The sequence below is a fragment of the Bos mutus genome, chromosome X (assembly GCF_027580195.1).
Source record: "Bos mutus isolate GX-2022 chromosome X, NWIPB_WYAK_1.1, whole genome shotgun sequence".
NCBI classification, from domain to species: domain Eukaryota; kingdom Metazoa; phylum Chordata; class Mammalia; order Artiodactyla; family Bovidae; genus Bos; species Bos mutus.
In genome coordinates, this window is record NC_091646.1 from 132,415,921 (window position 1) to 132,436,745 (window position 20,825).

At 54.1% G+C, this 20,825-nt stretch overlaps 1 protein-coding gene across 8 annotated transcripts in view; it reads right to left on the minus strand.

Moving 5' to 3' along the window:
- Positions 1-1,270: 1,270 nt before the first annotated feature.
- Positions 1,271-20,825, minus strand: part of LOC106700860 (granulocyte-macrophage colony-stimulating factor receptor subunit alpha-like) — a 32,660-nt gene continuing 13,105 nt past the window's right edge. For 6 of the 8 annotated variants that reach the window (XM_070365838.1, XM_070365844.1, XM_070365843.1 and 3 more), the window contains 10 exons: positions 18,693-18,832; positions 16,804-16,927; positions 16,558-16,687; positions 14,593-14,777; positions 12,525-12,658; positions 10,942-10,965; positions 8,888-9,023; positions 7,919-8,012; positions 5,907-5,988; positions 1,271-3,143 (listed from right to left, as the gene is read on the minus strand). In XM_070365838.1, coding sequence (XP_070221939.1) covers positions 2,970-3,143; positions 5,907-5,988; positions 7,919-8,012; positions 8,888-9,023; positions 10,942-10,965; positions 12,525-12,658; positions 14,593-14,777; positions 16,558-16,687; positions 16,804-16,927; positions 18,693-18,832 — 1,223 coding nt within the window. In that variant the 3' untranslated portion in view covers positions 1,271-2,969. Of the gene's footprint in view, positions 3,144-5,906; positions 5,989-7,918; positions 8,013-8,258; positions 8,355-8,887; positions 9,024-10,941; positions 10,966-11,353; positions 11,470-12,524; positions 12,659-14,592; positions 14,778-16,557; positions 16,688-16,803; positions 16,928-18,692; positions 18,833-20,825 lie in introns of those variants that run through there. The other 2 variants (XR_011463204.1, XM_070365842.1) reach the window with 2 other exon arrangements.

Here is a 20,825-nt window from a genome sequence, read left to right on the forward strand (position 1 = left end):
AAACTTAGCTCTGAGAACACTGCTCCGAGGAGGCGGGAGGGGAGCCAAGCGATACCCAAGTTTGGGGGGCAGGCAGCATAGACATGCAAGATGAGATGTCTTTGACGAACTGATGGTTCTGCGTTCGGGAAGGTGCGGGCCTCTGGGCTCACGGAGGTCATTCCTTTCACATGCATCTCAGCTCTCTGGGGCCAAGGCTGTTCCCTTGTTCGCCTTCAGGAGTGACAGATGTCTGATTCTTGCATTCCCTGCCCCACAGCCCCCAGGGCCATCACCACTGGGAGCGGCGGACCAAAGTTTCAGGAGCCCGCCTTCACATCTGGAGCCCAGAACTCGCTGCTGGCTGAGACGTTTCTTGTTTACTGAGATGGCAGGAGATACTCTCATTTTGTATCTCCCCAACCGTCGCCCGTGGGGTTCCCCCGAGACAAGGGGCTTCCCTGATTATCCAGCAAATAACACTTCCCGCCACAGTGGCCAAGCCATCTTCCTCGTGTGTGTTGGTGGGGAGGTGGCGGGGGGCGCTCCTTGCTCTAAGGTCCCCCAGGTTTGCCCTCTGTGACCTCCGGGAACTTGCATACCTATCCCCCCACCCCCACCCCCAGAGTGGCTCCAAGCCTGGCTTCCGGGCACGAGGCACTTATGATTCCCCAGCTCCCTGTCTGAGGAGGTAGATTTTTGCTGCATTTTTTCCCCAACCCTACTGTGAAATTATTTTCATTTACAAATAGAAAACATTTTGTAAGACCAAAAAAATAAAATAAAGACAAACAGAAAACACATCAACCAGTTTTTGCTCCCCGAGCTTCTCAAATCCTCACTTGTTCACCAGTCTGCAAGATCAAAGATACCTCTTCTTTTCTTTTCTTTTTTTTAAGATAACTTTTCTAAAAAGGTACTCGGCCACCAACAATGATGGTATTCATAGGGATATGGATCAGTTTCACAGAAAAAAAAAGCCAAGCCAATGAATCCCATTACAGCAAACCCTATTGCTGCTGCACTGGAAGGACTGATGTTGAAGCTGAAGCTCCAATCCTTTGGCCACCTGATGCAAAGAACTGACTCTTTGGAAAAGACCCTGATGCTGGGAAAGATTGAAGGCAGGAGGAGAAGGGGACGACAGAGGATGAGATGGTTGGATGGCATCACTGACAATAAATGTGAGTTTGAGCAAGCTCCAGGAGAGAGTGAGGAACAGGGAAGTCTGGCGTGCTGCAGTCCATAGGGTCGCTAAGAATTGGATACAACTGAGAGACTCAACAATAACAATTTTTAAAGCCTGTATTCAGTTTGTTACAATATCGCTCTGTTTTATGTTCTGGTTTATTGGCGTCGAAGCATGCGGGATCTTAGGTTCCCCACCAGAAATCAAACCCACACCCCCCCCCCGGAAGGCGAAGTCTTCACCATCGGACAGCCAAGAAAGTCCCTGGGTTCTGACGTTTAACTTACTCATAAACTCATCCCTGTCAATCAGCGTGTTCCAGGGTGCAAGCCCATCTTCAGCCGGGGCTGATGCCGGAAGAGAAGCCGGTCTTTCCGAGTCCGGGCCGGAGCTGGGGCACCTCCGGTCACTCCCGCCTGCTGATCACAGGCAGCACCGCACCCCAGAGACGCGCTGGAGTGACCGCACGGCGTATCTCGGGGCCGCAGGCTCTGTGGCCACAGCGATAGCGGGCACCTTCTCTGATTCCACGACCTCATCTTTCTCTATTTTCTCGAAACACCGCAAGCATTTCCCAAGACGCTCTTCCTGCGCAGCGCGCCAAACGCGGAAGTTTCGCAATGAAATCTTACCAGGGGCCGCCGTCTCTTGAGAAACACCTGTTTCTCTGTAGCGTGGACTTGGGACCGGCGCATGGTGTTCACGGGAAACCGAAGCCAGGAGCTCCCGCCGTCGGAGCTGGGTGTCTCTGCTTCTAGCATCGCTAGCCGGCAGCCCGAGCGTGAGAGAGCTGTGCCCGGGAGACGGGTCCCTCCTGGACGTGGCTGGAACCCAGCGAGATGCTTCACGTGTGGTTGTCCAGAGAGGCCACGGAAGAGACTCGCGCTCCACCGGGCGTCTTCCGTGCTCATTCTGCGTGTGCTCCCTGCGCCCCCAAAACGGACAGATGCCGGTGATTCACTGGGAGAAACTTGCTCACTTTCTCCTAAAGCCTCCATCCTTTCCGAGGTTATCTGCTTCGCTGGCACCCTTCAGTTCAGTTGGCTCAGTCGTGTCCGACTCTTTGTGACCCCATGGAGCGCAGCACACCAGGCCTCCCTGTCCATCCCCAACCCCCGGAATTTACTCAAACTCATGTCCATCGAGTCGGTGACGCCATCCAGCCATCTCATCCTCTGTCGTCCCCTTTTCCTCCTGCCCTCAATCCTTCCCAGCATCAGGGTCTTTTCCAATGAGTCAACTCTTCGCATTAGGTAACCAAAGTATTAGAGTTTCACCTTCAACATCGGTCCTTCCAATGAACACCCAGGACTGATCTTCTTTACGATGGACTGGTTGGATCTCCTTGCAGTCCAAGGGACTCTCAAGAGTCTTCTCCAGCACCATGGTTCAAAAGCATCAATTCTTCGGTGCTCAGCTTTCTTTATAGTCCATCCATCCATGGGATTCTCCAGGCAAGAATCCTGGAGTGGGTTGCCGTGCCCTCCTCCAGGGGATCTTCCTGAACCCATGGAGACTGGACACCCCGTTATTTCTTCGTCTCCAAGTCTGTGCTGTTACGGGCAAGTTTGGTGCCCATCTTCACAGGGACAGCCTGGACCAGAGTGTGAGCCGGACTCTGCCAATATCCTCACCCACCTACAGGGCACATCTGGGCGACGGGCTGGCGGCTGGTCCCTCCTGCAACTGGGAAAGGTGTGTGCAGCGGTGGCCAGTGGGCGGGGAAGCGGGGGACGGTGTAGCAGAGGCTGAGGCAGTGGGATCGGGTGGCAGGAGGCGGGCAAGTCGAATCAGAGTCCTCTTAGTGGTTGAGCAGAGGACCCCCAGAAGGGATGTTTTCGTAAGGGTTGGGGGCTGGGGCTGGACCTCCCATCTTTGCTGGTGCACTCGCCAGTGACAGGGTTTCCTCCACGGTGAAGATGTCCTCGGGGTCCTGGGAGGCTGCTGGCGGATGGCCTCCACACGAAGCTGTCTCCTAGAAGAAAGGACACAGCACACAGGTGAGGCCACGCTCTGGAGTCCCTGGTCCTCCCAATCAGTGGTACTCATGACGGCCAGAAGGTGGAAAGGGCTCATGTATCCACGGATGGATGATGGATGGTGGGTGGATGGATGGATGGATAGATGGATGGATGATGGATGGATGGATGATGGATGGATGGGTGAATGGATGGATGGATGATGGATGGATGGATAGATGGATGATGATGGATAATGGATGGATGATGGATGGACGGATGATGATGGATGATGGATGGATGATGGATGGATGGATAGATGGATGGATGGATGGATGATGGATGGATGATGGATGGATGGATAGATGAGTGGATAAACAGCATGGGGTCCATCCACACAGTGGAATATTACAGAACCATGAAAAGGAGAGAAGATCTGACACAGGCTGCAACAGGGATGGACCCTGACACACGCTGCTCAGTGAGAGAGGCAGACACAGAAGGACGCAGTGTGTGACTCCACTGATAGGAAACTTCCAGAACAGGCAAGTCCACAGAGACAGCAAGTGGGTTTGTGGTTGCCAGGGACTGCGGCAGGCAGGGGAGAAGTGACTGGTGATGTAGCTAGGGTGTCCTTGGGGGCGATGAGCATGTTCTGGATCTAGACAGAGCTGATGGCTGCAGTGTTGGGAACTTGCTAAATGCCCCAAACTGTTACTTTAAAGGGTGGATTCTGCGACATGTGAGTGAAATCTTGATAATGCTGTGTTTTTATTTTTTAAATAAAGAATAAACACATCATGGGTACAGTCATCTCTGAGATGCCTGCAATCCAGGTGGAGGGATGGGTCTTTGCCATCTCCCGGGAAAATCACAGAGAGACAGTTCCCGATTTTGAACAGACCCTCCCCTGTCTTGGCGTGACCTCTGGTGGACGCCACAGCCCCACCAAGTTGGTGTGTCTAGACCCCAAGGACGGAGGTGACCAGAGGGATCAGTGGCCTGGGGAGCCAGGTGGGTGGCTGACTGAAAATGTGGGGAGCCTCACTCCCCAGTTTAGGTAGGGGGTGATCCTGGCTGGCCTAAGGCTGAGAGTCAGGGCTGGGGGTGGTAAGTTCACAACTCCACCCTCCAGGAAATAAGGACCGTTGATGTCAAGCCACTGAGTCCCACATACAAGACCACACATTTGAAGGACCTGGGATTCGCCTGTGCAGGGCAGGAGACTTTCCAGGCGGCGCTAGTGGTAAAGAACCCACCTTTCAATGCAGGAGACCTGGGTTCGATCCCTGGGTGGGGAAGATCCCCTGGAGGAGGGCATGGTAACCCACTCCAGTATCCTTGCCTGGAGAGTCCCATGGACAGAAGAGCCTGGCCGGCTGCGTTTCACAGGGTTGCACAGAGCTGGACACGACTGAAGCGACTTAGCACGCACGCACGCAGGTGCAGGGCAGAGGGGTGAGGTCAGCACAGGACCTCTGGAAGGTTCAGGTCGTTGACAATCTGTGATTTTATCTGTTATCTCAACAGCGCTAAGCACCACGGTCGCTTTGGTCACGCACAGATCAAGAAACGCAAAACTTTTGCCTTGAAGTCAACGGGCTCCACCGAAGAAACCCAGGGGCACTGGAAGCAGGGGAGGGGGCTTCCTGGGGAAATGGTTTAGGGTTCAGAACGCAGGTTGTGCTTTAGGGGCATCTCTGCTTTCTCACGGGGACGGAGACACGTGTGGCGGATGGGGAGATGTAGTCAGGGGCGCAGAGCTGCTCCCGGGAGGGTCCCTGCCTCCAGCCACCGCGGGGTGGGGGGTGGGCGGGAGCTCGTGAGTCACACGGACGCCCTCCTGCCAAAATTCAGCATCCACCCAGGAGCGCACACGGGGCGCCTGGATCGGAAATGCGGTCTTTACAGATGCCACTCCTCGAAAATCCCAAGGTGAGCGTACCGCGGTTTCCATGGCGACCCCAGAAAGGCACAAAACCCAAGCTCTGCAGTTTCCCACGTGGAGATAAGTCGCCTTGTGTCGCTTTCTCTACTTCGCTGCAGAAGCAGCTGTGGGTGCAGGCAGCTGGACACCCGTGTCCCCGCCACCGCATGAGCCCTCGGCCCTGCCCTGCACACCCCTTCCCTGCCCTAGGCCCCTCCCTTCCCCTAGGCCTCTCCCCTCCCCTAGGTCCCTCCCCTCCACACTCCCTTCCACGCCCTCCCCGCCCTAGGCCCCTCCCCTTCCCTAGCTCCCTCCCCTGCCCTAAGACCCTCCCCTCCCCTCGTCCCCTCCCCTCCCCTCCATTCCCCTCCCTTGCCCAAGGCCCCTCCCCTCCACATTCCTTCCCTACCCTAGGCTCCTCCCCTCCATACCCCTCCCCTGCCCTAGGATTCCCCTCCCCTCCCCACGGCCCTCCATGCCCCTCCCCCACCTTAGGCCTCTCCCCTCCCCTAGGTCCCTCCCCTCCACACTCCCCTCCAGGCCCTCCCCACCCTAGGCCCCTGCACGCCCCTCCTATTCCCCTCCTCGCCTCTCCCCTGCCCTCCCCTCTACACTCCCTGCCCTCCCCTCCCCTGCCCTAGGCCCCGCCTCTCCCCTAGGCCGCTCCCTCCCTCCACGCCCCTCCTCTCCCCCTGCCCTCCCCTCCACGCCCCTCCCCTCCCCTGCCCTGCCCTCCTCGGGCACTGACGCCCCCAAGCCAGCCTTCCACACCGAGCACACTCGCGCCCGCCCCCCGCGTCTCTGAGCGCCAGTCTCCCAGCCCAGGCGGCGCCCGGGAGGCGGCCTCGCTCACCTCCAGGCTGGCCAGGAACGCACCGGCGAGTTCCTGCTTCACCCGCGGGATGGGCGGAAAGAGCTTCTTCTTCAGGGAGAACCTGGCGGGAAGAGACGAGAGACGCTTGCGGCCCAGCCTCAGAGCTGCGAGGGGCCCTGTCCTGTCCGAGTGCCCACAGCCCCGTGGCGAGGCCGGCTCTTCATGTGGCGCGGCCGGCCTCAGGGGTGAACGCGGGCCGGGGCGGACAGCGCTGCCCGAAGAGCTGTCTCTCCTCGCCCGGGGCGCGGTGAGGACCAGGTGCCCACGTGGCTGGCCCTGGCCACCGTGCCGAGCTGGCGGGTCGGTGCTAGGGCGCCCCCAGGGGTCTGGGCAGGGAGGCCGGGCGTCCTGGGGACCGCTCAGCGCCTGACGGAGCTGCCCGCCTCAGCCCCGACTGCGGGCGGGCCCGCGAGGACAGACAGCTGAGACAGGAGACCCTGTCCCCTGCGAGCGAGGAGCCCTGGACCCCAGGCCCCACGCTGCAACCAGAGCAGAAACCCAGAGGCAGGTGGCCTCGGGACCGGCTCCAGCCACTCCACCAGCCTGTCCGCGCAAACTCGGCGAGCATGTGACCTCAAGACCCTCCAGGGACCGGAGCCCCTCTGAGCACCCTCAAGTGTCCCCTCTCCAGGCCCCAAAGCCTCCTGGATGCCATACAAACACCGCCAGGCCGCCCCCCGTCCTCGTGTGCGTGTGTGCGCGTGTGCGTACTCTAAGTCGCTCAGTCATATCCGACTCTTTGCAACCCCGTGGACTGTAGCCCGCCAGGCCGCTCTGTCCATGGGGCTCTACAGGCAAGAATACTGGAGTGGGTTGCCACGCCCTCCTCCAGGGGATCTTCCCCACCCAGGGATCGGCCCTGCATCTCTTACATCTCCTACCGTGGCAGGTGGGTTCTTTACCACTAGGGCCACCGGGGAAGACCCCGTGTGCCCTCACAGAATGCCTTCTATATGAGAGCCTCTAGACACCCCATCACTGATTCTGGTCCTCGTGAATGAAACGTTCCAGACACATCCAGCGTGGATACGACAACGCCCTCAACTGCCCTCCGCACGCCCGCGGCAGCCCCCTGCCTTGGGTCTCCTATGGGCAGCCTTTCTCCGGACACTGCGGGGGCGGGGGGGGGGAGGGGGTCCCTGGCTTTCAATACACCTGCGCAGGTGTGAGGAAGCAGCCAGGAAAGGGGGCAGAGCCTGCGTCTGCAGCTGCAGTTTATGCCACACAGCCCGGGTCTCCCCTGGGAACACAGTCCTTCCTGTGTTTCTCAGTTCAGTCCAGTCGCTCAGTCGTGTCCGACTCTTCATGACCCCATGGACTGCAGCACGCCAGACCTCCCTGTCCATCAGCATCTCCCGGAGTTTGCTCAAACTCAAGTTCATGGAGTCGGTGATGCCATCCAGCCCTCTCATCCTCTGTCGCCCCCTTCTCCCGCCTTTGGCTTGGAAATAGGCAAGCAGCTCGCTGCCGCCCCCGTGTGGCGGCTGTGGCCGTAGCCGGCCTCCACCACCCCTCGGTTGCGCCTGCAGGGTCCCCTGGGAGGCATTTCTGGATTGTGACGCCAGGGACTGCCCCCTAACTGGGGCGCTCGCTTTGCCCAGCCACGTGCTCGGGACCCATCTTCCGCTCAGGCTTGTGTTATCTGCAGAGACCCCTGACCTCACCTCTCTCGGAAGCCTCTTTTTAAAGTTCACTCCTTCAGGCACTAAATCAAGAGTGCATTTGGCACTAACCACGCAACCCCTAGGAACACAGGAAAATTAAATTGTGCCGTGACTAGGTCCCACGACAGACCAATGTCGAAACCCGGGCCCCTTAATAACAGCTACTCCGTGTTCCCAACCCCTCCACCCTGAGCAACCTCCACGCTGCATTCCAAGTCTGGGATTCTGGCCACTCCGTGGGGAGGCAGTGACAAGCGTGGGCCCTTTTGTGTATGGGTTCTGACCTGCCGTTTCCGAGTTTATTTGGGGTGTGTGTGTGTGTCTTACCTTTTACAGAGGAACATCAGGGCCATGCCAAACAAAACCGTGGCCCCCACCACCAGCCCGATCAAGACCACCAGGAAATTCTCCTCTGGGACACCTGGTGGGCAGACAAGCAGAGGGTCAGGAGTGACTCCTGCCTGCCCATCCCTGGTATTGGATGACAGGGCGGGGGATGTGGGGGCAGAAGCAGGGCTGGAGAGGAGGAGGGGGGAATTTCCATACAGAGGGACCCCAGGGATTTGAGAAGGATGGCACCAAAGAATCTATTCTTCTGGGATCCCGTACCCACCACAGCCCACTGTATGTCACTGTCCCCAACCAGTCCATCCTAGAGGAACTCAACTCTGAATGTTCACTGGAAGGACGGATGCTGAAGCTGAAGCTCCAATCCTTTAGCCAGCTGATGCGAAGAACTGACTCATTGGAAAAGACCCTGATGCTGGGAAAGATTGAAGGCGGGAGGAGAAGGGGGCGACAGAGGATGAGACGGTTGGATGGCATCACCGACTCCATGGACATGAGTTTGAGTAAGCTCTGGGAGATAGTGAAGGACAGGGAAGCCTGGCGTGCCGCAGTGCATGGGGTCACAAAGAGTCAGGCACAACTGAGCAACTAAATAACAAATCTCCCCACCTCCCCCCTTGCCACTCTCAAAAGATGATACAGCAATTACTTTTCTACAAAGGCACAATTAATACTACACAATGCCTTCCTTGTCAGTGGATATTAACTTTCGGTTCTGCACTGCATAGCCAAAGGAATGAATGCGTAATTGTGAAATGTCAAGGGTGAGAGAAAGAGGTGTGTACGAGCAACTGAACAACAGAAATGAAGGTGAGCTGGTTTGAAATAAAAGAGAAACTGTAAAAAAAAAAAAAAAAGGAGGATTGGACAGCAAGATTCAAAGGAAAGGTCATTCCTATCCCCCACCAGGCACATGTCAGCATCTACGGGTGTTTCTGGGAGACTCACCGAAATGGTGTGTGGAGCTCCACTCACTCCAGATTTGAAACAGCACATGTTGCACCCTCATGCGGACGGTGTGCTCTCCTGTCACGTCAGCGCGGGGCAGTCTGTACTTGTTTTTATATTGTCTGCTTAGAAAAACCTTTGAAAGAAAAAAGGACCTTGTGACAGCCACGGATACCAGACTGGAAACACGGAGAAGGCGGAGGGTGTGCCCCCTGACAGCTGGGAGCACAGCGGACCTGCCGCCTCTGATCCATCCCTCCCAGCCCACTGTGGGAGCCCGAAGGGGCTTTGCCGTCTCTCATCTGGGGCTCCCATCACTTCATGGCAAACAGGTGCATAGAAAATGGAAACTGTGGCAGACTTTATTTTTCTGGGCTCCAAAATCACTGCAGACGGTGACTGCAGCCATGAAATTAAAAGATGCTTGCTCCTTGGGAGAAAAGCTCTGACCAACCTAGACAGCGAATTAAAAAGCGGAGACATCGCGCTGCCAACAAAAGGCCCGTCTAGTGGAGGCTATGGTTTTCCCAGTAGTCAGGTATGGATGTGAGAGTTGGACCATAAAGAAGGCTGAGCACCAAAGAACTGATAATTTTGAACTGTGGTGTTGGAGAAGACTCTTGAGAGTCCCTCGGACTGCAAGGAGATCCAACCAGTCCATTCTAAAGGAGATCAGTGCTGGGTGTTCATTGGAAGGACTGATGCTAAAGCTGAAACTCCAGTACTTTGGCCACTTCATGTGAAGAGTTGACTCATTGGAAAAGACCCTGATGCTGGGAGGGATTGGGGGCAGGAGGAAAAGGGGACGACAGTGGATGAGTTGGCTGGATGGCATCACCGGTTCGATGGACACGAATCTGAGCCAACTCTGGGAGATAACAGGAGAGCGGTGCCTGGTGTGCTGCAGTCCGTGGGGTCTCAAAGAGCTGGACACAACTGAGCGACTGAACACCAACAATCAGGACTCTCAGCTGTCCGTCTGCGTCCGGGCCTCCTGCAGGGGCCCCATGCCCTTGGGACGTGGGCTTGCGGTTGTTCTGAGGGGTACACAGAGGGGTGACTTCCCTGCTGGTCCAGTCGTTAGGACTCTGCACTTCCACTGCTGAGGATGCAGGTTCGATCCCTGGCCTGGGAACTAAGATCCCGTGTGCCTTGTAGCACAGCCAAGATAAAGAAGTAAAATAAAAGTCCTTTAAAGAAATTGTTGAAATAAAAAGCAAAAGGATTCTACACACAGAACTCAGGGTAGGGCAGGGACATGCAGGGCACAGCCAGGCTCTGAGCCCAGGGACGCCTCTCCCACACGCACACAATAGACAGGCCTTTTCCTCCAGCTGGGGTCAGAGCATGGCAGCCCTTGGTCGCCCCTGGGGCTCTTCTGGGACCTGTGAGTCGGGAGAGGCTGGGTGGTCAGGGAGGAAAGGGGGCTGTGGCCTGGGGGTGTCCGGTGGCCCCACGGATCTGGGAATGAGCTCTGTTCAGAGTCTCCAGGGGAGGGTCTTCCCGCCTCTTCCAGCTTCTGCGGGCTCCAGGCATCCGTCCCTGGGCTGGTGGCCGCCTCCCTCTCATCTCTGCCTCCGTCTCCACACGGCTTCTCCTCTGTGTCCGTGTCTCTCCTCTTCTGTGTCTTATAAGGACCCTGTCCCTGGGTTTAGGGCCACCCCCATCCAGGAGGACCTCATCTCAGACCCCTCACTTCATCACCTCTGCAGAGACCCCGTTTCCGAATAAAGTCGTGCTGTGCGGTTCTCGGTGGACCTGACTTCTACGGGGACCCTTTCAGCTCACTAGTGTGGGGCTCAGAAGGTGCAAGGAGGCCCATTCGGGACCACCATGTTATTGTGTCCACAAGGAGGATGACACCAGGCTGCCTGAGCTGAGTCAGAGGCGTCTGAGAGACCACAAATTCTCCATCGGTCACCAGAGCCTGGTGACCCCTAAACAGGGGCACAGAGGGACCCGAGGCTGAGCTGAGCGCCCTGCCTGCCAAGGGAGGGACTCTGAGCATCTATGACCCAAGCACGGATGCAGCGGAGAAAGGAAGGCATACTTACGGGTTCTCTCTTAGAAAAGCTGCCCTGTAAAGAGAGAGCAAAGGAGACATGCTAAGTGCCTGGCCTTTTGGTTTTGCCTGCAAACGCAAGAACCCCCTGGGAATCCCAGGAGAGCTGTGACGATTATTTTAAACTGGAGATAATCGAGTTTCCACAGATGCAGGGATTTAAAAGAGGCTTCTCAGAGTTTCTCTTATCAAGCTGAAAGCAAAAAGCTTCTGGGAGTGAGTGCTAAGTTGCTCACATGTGTCTGACTCTTTGCGACCCCATGGACTGTAGCCCCACCAGGCTCCTCTGTCCATGGGATTCTCCAGGCAGGAATGCTGGAGTGGGTTGCCGTTTCCTTCTGCAGGGGATCTTCCTGACCCAGAGACTGAACCTGGGTCTCCTGCATTGCAAGCAGATTCCTTACCGTCTGAGTCACCTAATCCATGGGATTCTCCAGGCAAGAATACTGGAGTGAGTTGCCATTTCCTTCTCCAGGGGATCTTCCTCATCCAGGGATCGAACACACATCTCCTGTATCCCCTGCAAAGTTAGTGCTGTCTTTGTCCCTGTTTCGTGTCTGACTCTTTGTGACCCCGTGGACTGCAGCCCCCCAGGCTCGTCTGTGCATGCAGTTCTCCAGGGGGTCTCCCTGACCCTACGATCGACTGAACCACAGCAACCCTGGTGTTCTGGCGGTTAGGACTCTATGTGTTTTCACGGCTGAGGGCAAGGGTTCTATCCCTGATCGGGAACAAAGACTGCAAAAAATGTGTAGCCAAAACGAAAAAGAAGGAACACATTTTTTTCCCCCTCGAGAAGGTTTTCTCTCCTGTTTTTGCCTTTCCTCTATCCACTTGGGAAGGAAAGATGCTACCTTTCAGTATGTGAGCTCCGTGCGGGAATGAATGAACGTTGATTTATTTTTTGTTGTTGCAGCCCCTGCTCTGAGGGAACTTGCCTTCCACGGGGTGGAGAGAGGCAGACAGCAGAGGTGGATGAAAGCCCTAAACGGAACCGCTAGAACCATGAAACCCTGAGACTCAAACACAAGCACCATCTTTATGACCTCGGGCGACACTAACTGGTTTCCTAGGTAGGACCACCAAGAACATCGACGGCAGACAAAAAAAAAAAAAAAAAACAGTTCGTAAGTGAACGTTGGCAAAAATGAATGCACACGGACTTCCCTGTGGTGAGGGTGGGGGTCCGTGGTTAACGCTCAGCCTGCCGATGCAGGAGACATGGGTTCGATTCCTGGTCCAGGAAGATCCCGCGTATCGTGCAGCAAGTAAGCCCGCGCTTTGAAACTGCCTACCCTAGAGAGCAGCCTCCACTGTCTGCAACTAGAGAAAAAGGTCCACATGCAGCGACGAAGGCTCAGCGCAGCCAAAAATCAAAGAAATCAAAAAATTTTAAGAGCAATGAGCGGCACTTTTAGGACAAAGAGACAGTAAGGGAGAAAGCAGAGAAGAGACTCTTGAGGCATAGAGTGTGTGTGTGTGGGAGTGTGTGTGTGTGTGTGGGGGGTGCACCCCAAAGCGAGAGGAGCAGAGGCGAGGCAGTCCGTGTTCCTCCACGAAGGGTCAGGTCCTCACCATCTTCTGGATGTCCAGTGCATAGCGCAAGACGCTATTGGACAGGCTGTACCTCATGGCGGGGGCATCCCAGCGAATCACGAAATGCGATACGTTGTCCTGGACGGTGACGTTCGCCGGCGGGTTATACTTTTCTGAGAAGAGACCCAAACAGGAAGCAGGGTCACAAACCTGCAACCCGCAGGAGTCGAGTGGGTGAGAGGCAGCGGAAGGACATCCCCCGCTAACCTGGGTCCACTCCTGTGCTGTTGCGTAAAACCCGGAGAAACCCTGCTCTTGAGGAAGCAAAACCTCAGGCCGGCTGAGCGCGCATTCTGGGCTTGTCCGCTCCTGGCCGGGTCCCGACCCCACGCCCTCTGCCTCTGCCTTGCAGACTCGCTGGAGCCCCAGGCAGAGATGCTGCCGTGCGAGCTAAGTCGCTTCAGTGGGGTCCGACCCTTTGTGACCCCGTGGACTATAGCCCCGCCAGGCTCCTTGGTCCAGGGAGATTCTCCAGGCAAGAACAGCGGAGTGGGTTGCCATTAGGAGAATGTTCTCTGGGCACATCCCTCGCCTTTTCCGGGACACCCTACAAGCGGGAAGCAGACTCACCCAGCATCTACATGGACCACCCCAGCAGCCAGACTTGGTGTCAATTCTTGGAGCCACTTGGGTTTCCCAGGGGGTTCAGTGGTAAAAAATCCACCTGCCAATGCAGGAGACTTGGGTTCGATCCCTGGGTCGGGAAGATCCCCTGGAGAAGGGCATGGCAACCCACTCCTGTATTGTTGCCTGGAGAATCCCACAGAGAGGAGCCTGGCAGGCTACAGTCCATGGGGTCACAAAAAGCTGGACACGACTCAGTGATTAAACCACACGTCTTTATGTGTCTGAATTATTTCAGTTAGCCTGATACCCTCCAAGCCCATCCACGTTGTTGCAAATGGCAGAATTTACATCTTTTTTTTTTTTTTTTTTATGGCTGAGCAGTATTTCATTGTGGGACCCCCCAGGAGGCGCTAGTGGTAAAGAACCCGCCTGCCAATGTGGAGACGTTAAGAGACATAGGTTTAATCCCTGGGTTGGAAAGAGTCCCCTGGAGAAGGGAATGGCAACCCACTCCAGTGTTCTTGTCTGGAGAATCCCATGGACAGAGGAGCCTGGCGGGCTACAGTCCATGGGGTCGCTGACAGTCGGAAGCGAGTTAGCACAGCATTTCATAATATATGCACTATATATTCTTTATCCATTCACCAGGTAATGAGCATTTATATGGCTTCCTTATCTTGGTGATTGTCAACCACGCTGCTATGAGCATTGGGGTTCATGTGATCTTTCTGAACCAGTATTTTCAGTTTTGTGTTTTCAGTGTTTTATTTTTTTAAGATATATAACCAGGAGTGGAATTGCTGGGTCATAAGTTAGTTCTGTTTTCAGGTTTTTTTTGAGACACTTCCACACCTCCACGAAGTTTGCACACCACAGAGAGTTGGACACGACTGAGTGACGAAACACACACGTGCCTGAAGTCACCCACGGGCCCACCTTAAGGAAAACACAGTGGCTAAGCCAGCGGATGGTCTGTCTGGAACCAGACTCTGTGACGTTGGAGAGTCCCCCAGAAGGACACTCGGTCCCCTCACCAGAGAGGAATTCCTTTCCAAGGCTGTGTCCGTCAGTGCAATTTGTTCATATGCGACGCAAGCAGACACATCCTGCCCCAAGGGAGAGTTACGCCCCTCTGTCTCCCTCTCTGCGTCTCTGCTTCTTGTTCAGTCGCTCAGTCGTGTCCGACTCTTGGCGACCCCATGGACTGCAGCATGCCAGGCTTCCCTGTTCATCACCAACGCCCAGAGTTTGCTCAAACGCATGTCCATCGAGTCGGTGATGCCATCCAACCATCTCCTCCTCTGTCGTCCCCTTCTCCTCCCGCCTTCAATCCCTCCCAGCATCAGGGGCTTTCACCCCTAATGTAGATCCTGCTGAGGGAACACACAGCCTCCAGAGCCCTGGGACACATGCAAATGCCGTGAAGCAGACGGCTGGCAGAGGAGCAGGCGAATACAAGGCGAGCGATTCACCGTCTTACCCAGGCTAGGGCCGTTCACGCTAGGAGAGTCCAAAAACTGGATGTCCGAGTCGCTGCTGGTTCCGTTCACCAGGAAGAAGTAATCGTCCGTGGTGTGGCCTTCGCCGAGCTCGTCGAAATGGCAGCCCACGCGCGTCCCGGCCGAGTCAAGGACGTAGTGGCTGCACTCGGACACGTTTCCATGCCTGTGACATCCAAAAAAGACATCAAGGAGCAGCTAAGCAGTGTGTATCCTCCTGGGATTGTTCTTGATCAGTGGTTCAGTCATGTCCGACTCTCTGAGACCCCATGGACTGCAGCCCGCCAGGCTCCTCTGTCCGTGGAATTCTCCAGGCAAGAACACTGGACTGGGTTGCCATGCCCTCCTCCAGGGGGATCTTCCCAACCCAGGGATCAAACCCACACCTCTTACATCTCCTGCATTGGCTGGAGAGTTCTTTACCACTGGCGCCACCTGGGAAGCTCACATATGTGTATATATATATATACCCACATGTTGTGTCTGTGTGTGTGTGCATGCTGTGACCTCGAAACTATTCTACTTCAGCTTCAACTATACTTCAACTGTTAAAAAATAATACAAAATTGCTAATTTCCTGACACTCTGGGACCACAGCGGGATTCACAACATGGAGCAATAGGCAGCATGAAGAAGAAAGGGAGACGGGTGTTCTCCTCTCTGGATGTTTGGACATTGTAGACTGATGTCCTCCAGTCTTAGAAGAAACATTTCTGGACTATGGGACGGGCTCAGCATTTAGCATCCGATCCCCAGGAGGAGGCCATGGCAACCCACTCCAGGATTCTTGCCTGGAGAATCCCAAGGACAGAGGAGCCTGGGTGGGCCACAGACCGAGGGGTCAAAAAGAGTCAGACACGACTGAGTGGTGAAGCATAGCAAAGCTCCAGTCTGAGGTCTCAGATTATGGCCCAGCCCACGGCTCACCCAGCATTCAGCATCAGGACCCCTGTGAGTCCCTGCTCCATGGTGGGGGGGGGGACCCTCGGCTCTCCCAGCATTCAGCATCAGGACCCCTGTGAGTCACTGCACCATGGGGGCCCATGGCTCACCCAGCATTCAGCATCAGGACCCCAGGGAGTCCCTGCACCTTAGGACAAGCCCACGGCTCACCCAGCATTCAGCATCAGGACGCTGTGAGTCCCTGCTCCATGGGGGCCCATGTCTCACCCAGCATTCAGCATCAGGACCCTGTGAGTCCCTGGACCATGGGACAAGCCCGTGGCTCACCCAGCATTCAGCATCAGGACCCTGTGAGTCCCTGGACCATGGGACAAGCCCACGGCTCACCCAGCATTCAGCATCGGGACCCTGTGAGTCCCTGGACCATGGCTCACCTAGCATTCAGCATCAGGACCCTGTGAGTCCCTGCACCATGGGGCCCAGGGCTCACCCAGCATTCAGCATCAGGACCCCAGGGAGTCCCTGCACCTTAGGACAAGCCCACGGCTCACCCAGCATTCAGCATCAGGACGCTGTGAGTCCCTGCTCCATGGGGGCCCATGTCTCACCCAGCATTCAGCATCAGGACCCTGTGAGTCCCTGGACCATGGGACAAGCCCGTGGCTCACCCAGCATTCAGCATCAGGACCCTGTGAGTCCCTGGACCGTGGGACAAGCCCACGGCTCACCCAGCATTCAGCATTGGGACCCTGTGAGTCCCTGGACCATGGGACAAGCCCACGGCTCACCCAGCATTCAGCATCGGGACCCTGTGAGTCCCTGGACCATGGCTCACCTAGCATTCAGCATCAGGACCCTGTGAGTCCCTGCACCATGGGGCCCAGGGCTCACCCAGCATTCATCATCAGGACCCCTGTGAGTCCCTGGACCATGGGACAAGCCCACGGCTCACCCAGCATTCAGCATCAGGACCCTGTGAGTCCCTGGACCATGGGGCCCACGGCTCACCCAGCATTCAGCATCAGGACCCCAGCCAGGCTTACAGAGAAGTCCAGGAGTACAGCTGATACTGCACGTCTGCAGGGGCGGCCGGGCCCCGCGTCCAGCTGCAGTTCATGAGTCGGACGTTGTAGATGATGCACGAGAGGTCCTGGGCTCCGGAGCCCTCCTTGCCTGGGAAGACAAGACAGCCGGATCCTCACTGCCGGCCGAGTCATCACCGGCGCCCCGCCGGCCACGCGGACGCCGGGCACCGTCGGAAACGTGCCCAGCGGCCGCGGAGACGTCACCTGGGTTGCTAAAGGCCAGCTGGTGCGAGAAGTCCTGGCCCTCAGAGGTGGCGTTCACGGTCAGTGTGGCGCCCCTGTGCAGGACGGCGTTGGGAAACGTGCAAAAGTAGGTGTCGTTTCTGACCTGCAGGGGGCAGAAGCGAGTATGAACGTACAGCCTGTGCTATGGGCTCCCTGCGAGAGGACTCAATCCCGCGGGTGGACTCAATCCCGCGACTGTTCCAGCGACTCGGGGTCGGGTGGGGGACCCTCAAGAGGACCCCCGTCTTTTTTTATCGCCGTACAGTTAACAGACAACGTGAGATTCGTTTCAGCCGTACAACAGTGTAGTTCACAATTTTTAAAGGTTATAAAATCACATTTCGGGGCTTCCCAGGGTGGGGAAGATCCCCTGGAGGAGGAAATGGCACCCCACTCCAGTCTTCTTGCCTGGAGAATCTCATGGACAGAGGAGCCTGGCGGGGCTACCGTCCACGGGGTCGCAGAGACTTGACTAAGGCTGAAGCGACTTAGCATGCGTGCACACACTCCGTTTTTAGTTACGATATAACACTGGTCCAGTTCCCTGTGTTGCCTCCTATATCCTTATTAGCTCATAGCGGTTTGTTCCTCTGAGTTCGTTCCTCTTATCTTCCCCTTCCCACTTCCCTCTCCCAACTGGTCACCACTAGTTCAGTCTCTGCATCTGTGAGTCTCCTTCTGTTTTGCTATATTCACCAGTCCGTGGTCTGTTTTAGATTTCACGTACAAACGGTATCGTCTAATATTTGTCTTTGCCTGACGTATTTCACTCTGCATCATAGCCTCCAGTTCCATCCATGTAGCTGCAGATGGCAGCTTTGTTCTTTTTCACGGCTGAGTAATATTCCACTGCATATCCCTGCCGCATCTTCCTTATCCATTCATCTGTCAGTCGACACCTAGCTTGCTTCTGTGTCCTCGCTCTCGTGAACAGTGCTGTTGCGAAGACTGGGGTGCATGCATCTTTTCAAATTCATGCTTTGGGGATCCCCAAAACATGCCACTTTGGCCTAAAGATTATTCAGAGCTAAAAGCAGTTACGAATCAATAAATGCAGAACCCGTTGTTATCTGCACAAAAGCAGGCATAGATCTCCCTTTGTGAAGGTAGCATACACATCTGGTCTTACCCATATGGGATTGAGGAGGTTGATCTTTACCAACTTAGATGGGGAAGCAGCTTCAGGGTGACCTCGTAACATAACTTGTTTCTTTCTTACACTGCACTATTGCAGCTTGTGAGATTTCAGATCCTTCACCAGGGATTGGACACAGCAGTGAAAGCCAACCGCAAGGAACTTAGGGAAGTTAAAGGAAGTTTAACTTAAGGAACTTAAAACCACCTCCATCTTCCAGTAGCCCCCTTACATGTTTCTTAATCATTTCCCCACAGGTTTTCAGCCCCAGAAACCCAAATCCTATTTTCTTTGTCCTCTGACATTTCTCTAATTTATTACCTTTTGTTAAAAAGCCACACAGACTCCCTAGTCCGATCACCTCATGTCTTTTCTGCCTCGTTTATGTGAAAGTTAGAAATGTTGGGACTTTCCTGGTGATCCGTGGTTAAGACTCTGCACTTGCAGTGTAGGGGGCCGTGCGTTCGATTCCTGGTAGGAGAGTTAAGGTGCCGTGTGACCAAAAAAAAAAAGAGAGAAAGTGAATACACTGGGATGCTTTTTCTCCTGGTAATCTGGCTTTTGTCCACTTCATCTGCAGGCCCCCATCACTGAACCGAAGAAGATGGAGGAAATATGTTTTCCTCCCAGCCAAGAATGTTAAAGAGTGAGAGGCTCAAGAGGCATTTTACAGGGAAATTCAAGACTGACAGGGAGCAGACAGACCCACAGGACGTGATCCATGAGCACCCACCTGCGGCTCTTGGCTGGTGTCGGGGTCAAGAGGCGTGACTATCGCACATGTTTGCTGAGTCACGATTCTCCGGGAATTCCAGCTTAAGATTTTTTTCCTTGAATCCAGAGTCAGGTTTACAATAGGAGATTCCTTCTCTCCTGCCATAATTAAACACAGAACAAAAATAGCAGTTAGGGAGAATCAGGGCTTCCCTGATAGCTCAGACGGTAAAGAATCCGCCTGAAATGTAGGAGACGCAGATTCTGTCCCTGGGTCGGGAAGGTCGCCTGGAGGAGGGCGTGGCAACCCACTCCAGTATCCTTGCCTGGAGAATCCCAGGGACAGAGGAGCCTGGCGAGCTACAGTCCATGGGGTCGCAGAGTCGGACATCACTTAGCAACCACAAATATATTATACGAATATATTATAATGTATAAATAAATGTATACTATATAAACATGTTTATATCATAATAAATAAACAATAGATATCTTTATATTTATGTATTATATTATTAATTCTATTTCTATATTATATAACATATATTGTATATTATTGTGTTAAATATATTATATAATAAATATAACACAAATATATAACACAGATTTAAATACAAGTAAATATAACTGTAAATATAACACAATATATGAGAATGCAACATATCGAAGATATGTGCATATTATTGAGAGGGTAATAGGCAGGAAGGCCAGGGGTTTCTGATCGGAGGAAACAGGCTTCAAGTGTCAGAGATTTTTTCTCTCTCTCTTAAGCGGCAGGAGGAGAAAAACCAGTGATATATATATTTTTTCCTTTCTCTATACAAATTTAAAAAGAGGTTTATCCTAAAATACTGTGTTGCCAGAATGACACCTGGTTCCACCTGCACTTAACTTTTCTCAAACCTTGAGCTAACCAATGCATTTTTCTTACGGAAATGTTTGTCTTAAGCTATGTTAATGTACCATCCGTTTACCCCAGAGTCTGTCTTCAGGTCAGTTCCGCCTAATGGCTCAGAACTGACTTGAGAAACCAGCATGTTAGACTCAGATATTGTTCTCTTAATCTATATTAATGAAACCATATATTTGTATGGGAATCTGCCTTTCTTCAAGATTCACGTCAGTCGCTTTATGGCCCGGGATGACTCACCTAGTGCCAAGATTATCTCAAAATGCATCTTGTGGGTGAGGGGCCTGATGCCATTCTCTGAGTCTTGAGACATTTCCTTCCTTTAACTAGCAGACTGCTAGTACTCTTTCCTGGCAAATCCCGTGGACGGAGGGGCCTGGTAGGCTGCAGTCCATGAGGTTGCTAAGAGTTGGACACGACTCAGAGACTTCACTTTCACTTTTAACTTTCATGCATTGCAGAAGGAAATGGCAACCCACTCCAGTGTTCTTGCCTGGAGAATCCCAGGGACAGGGGAGCCTGGTGGGCTGCTGTCTATGGGGTTGCACAGAGTCGGACACGACTGAAGCGACTTAGCAGCAGCAGCAGCAGCAGTAACTATATAACATCCAGCTGAAGACTAGCAGGGAGGTATTCTTTCTGCCCCCTTCTGATGCCTATGTCAGAAGCTTTCTCTATCTCTTTTACACTTTAATAAAACTGTATTACACAGAAGCTCTGAGCGATCAAGCCTTGTCTCTGGCCTCAGATTGAATTCTTGTCCTGAGGCCAAGAATCCCGGCGTCTTTCCGTGGTTCAGCAACAACCTCTCAATATGTTACTATGTAAGTACAATGTAGCGAGTCACCACTTTTAAAGGTTGTAATTCATTTACAGTTATTATAAACCATGGGACATATTCCCTGCGTTTGACAATCCATCCTCATGTCTTCCCTATTTTATACCTAATAGTGTCATCTCCTGCCTCTTATAAATCCCTGCACGTCTTGCCCACCCCCACTTCCGTCTCCACACCGGGAATCACTTATCTGTCTGCTACGCCTGGGAGAAGTCTTCTTTTTTGTTACATTCACTGGTCGCTTGTATTTCTTAGATGCCACATTTAACTGACACCGCACAGTACTTGCCTTTCTCTGGAATTAGCTATTTTATTCTGATGCAGACCATTTTATTTCCTGTCTTTTATCAAATCTGTTACCACACTGCTTGTGTTTTATGTTTGGCTTTTTGGCCACGGGGCAC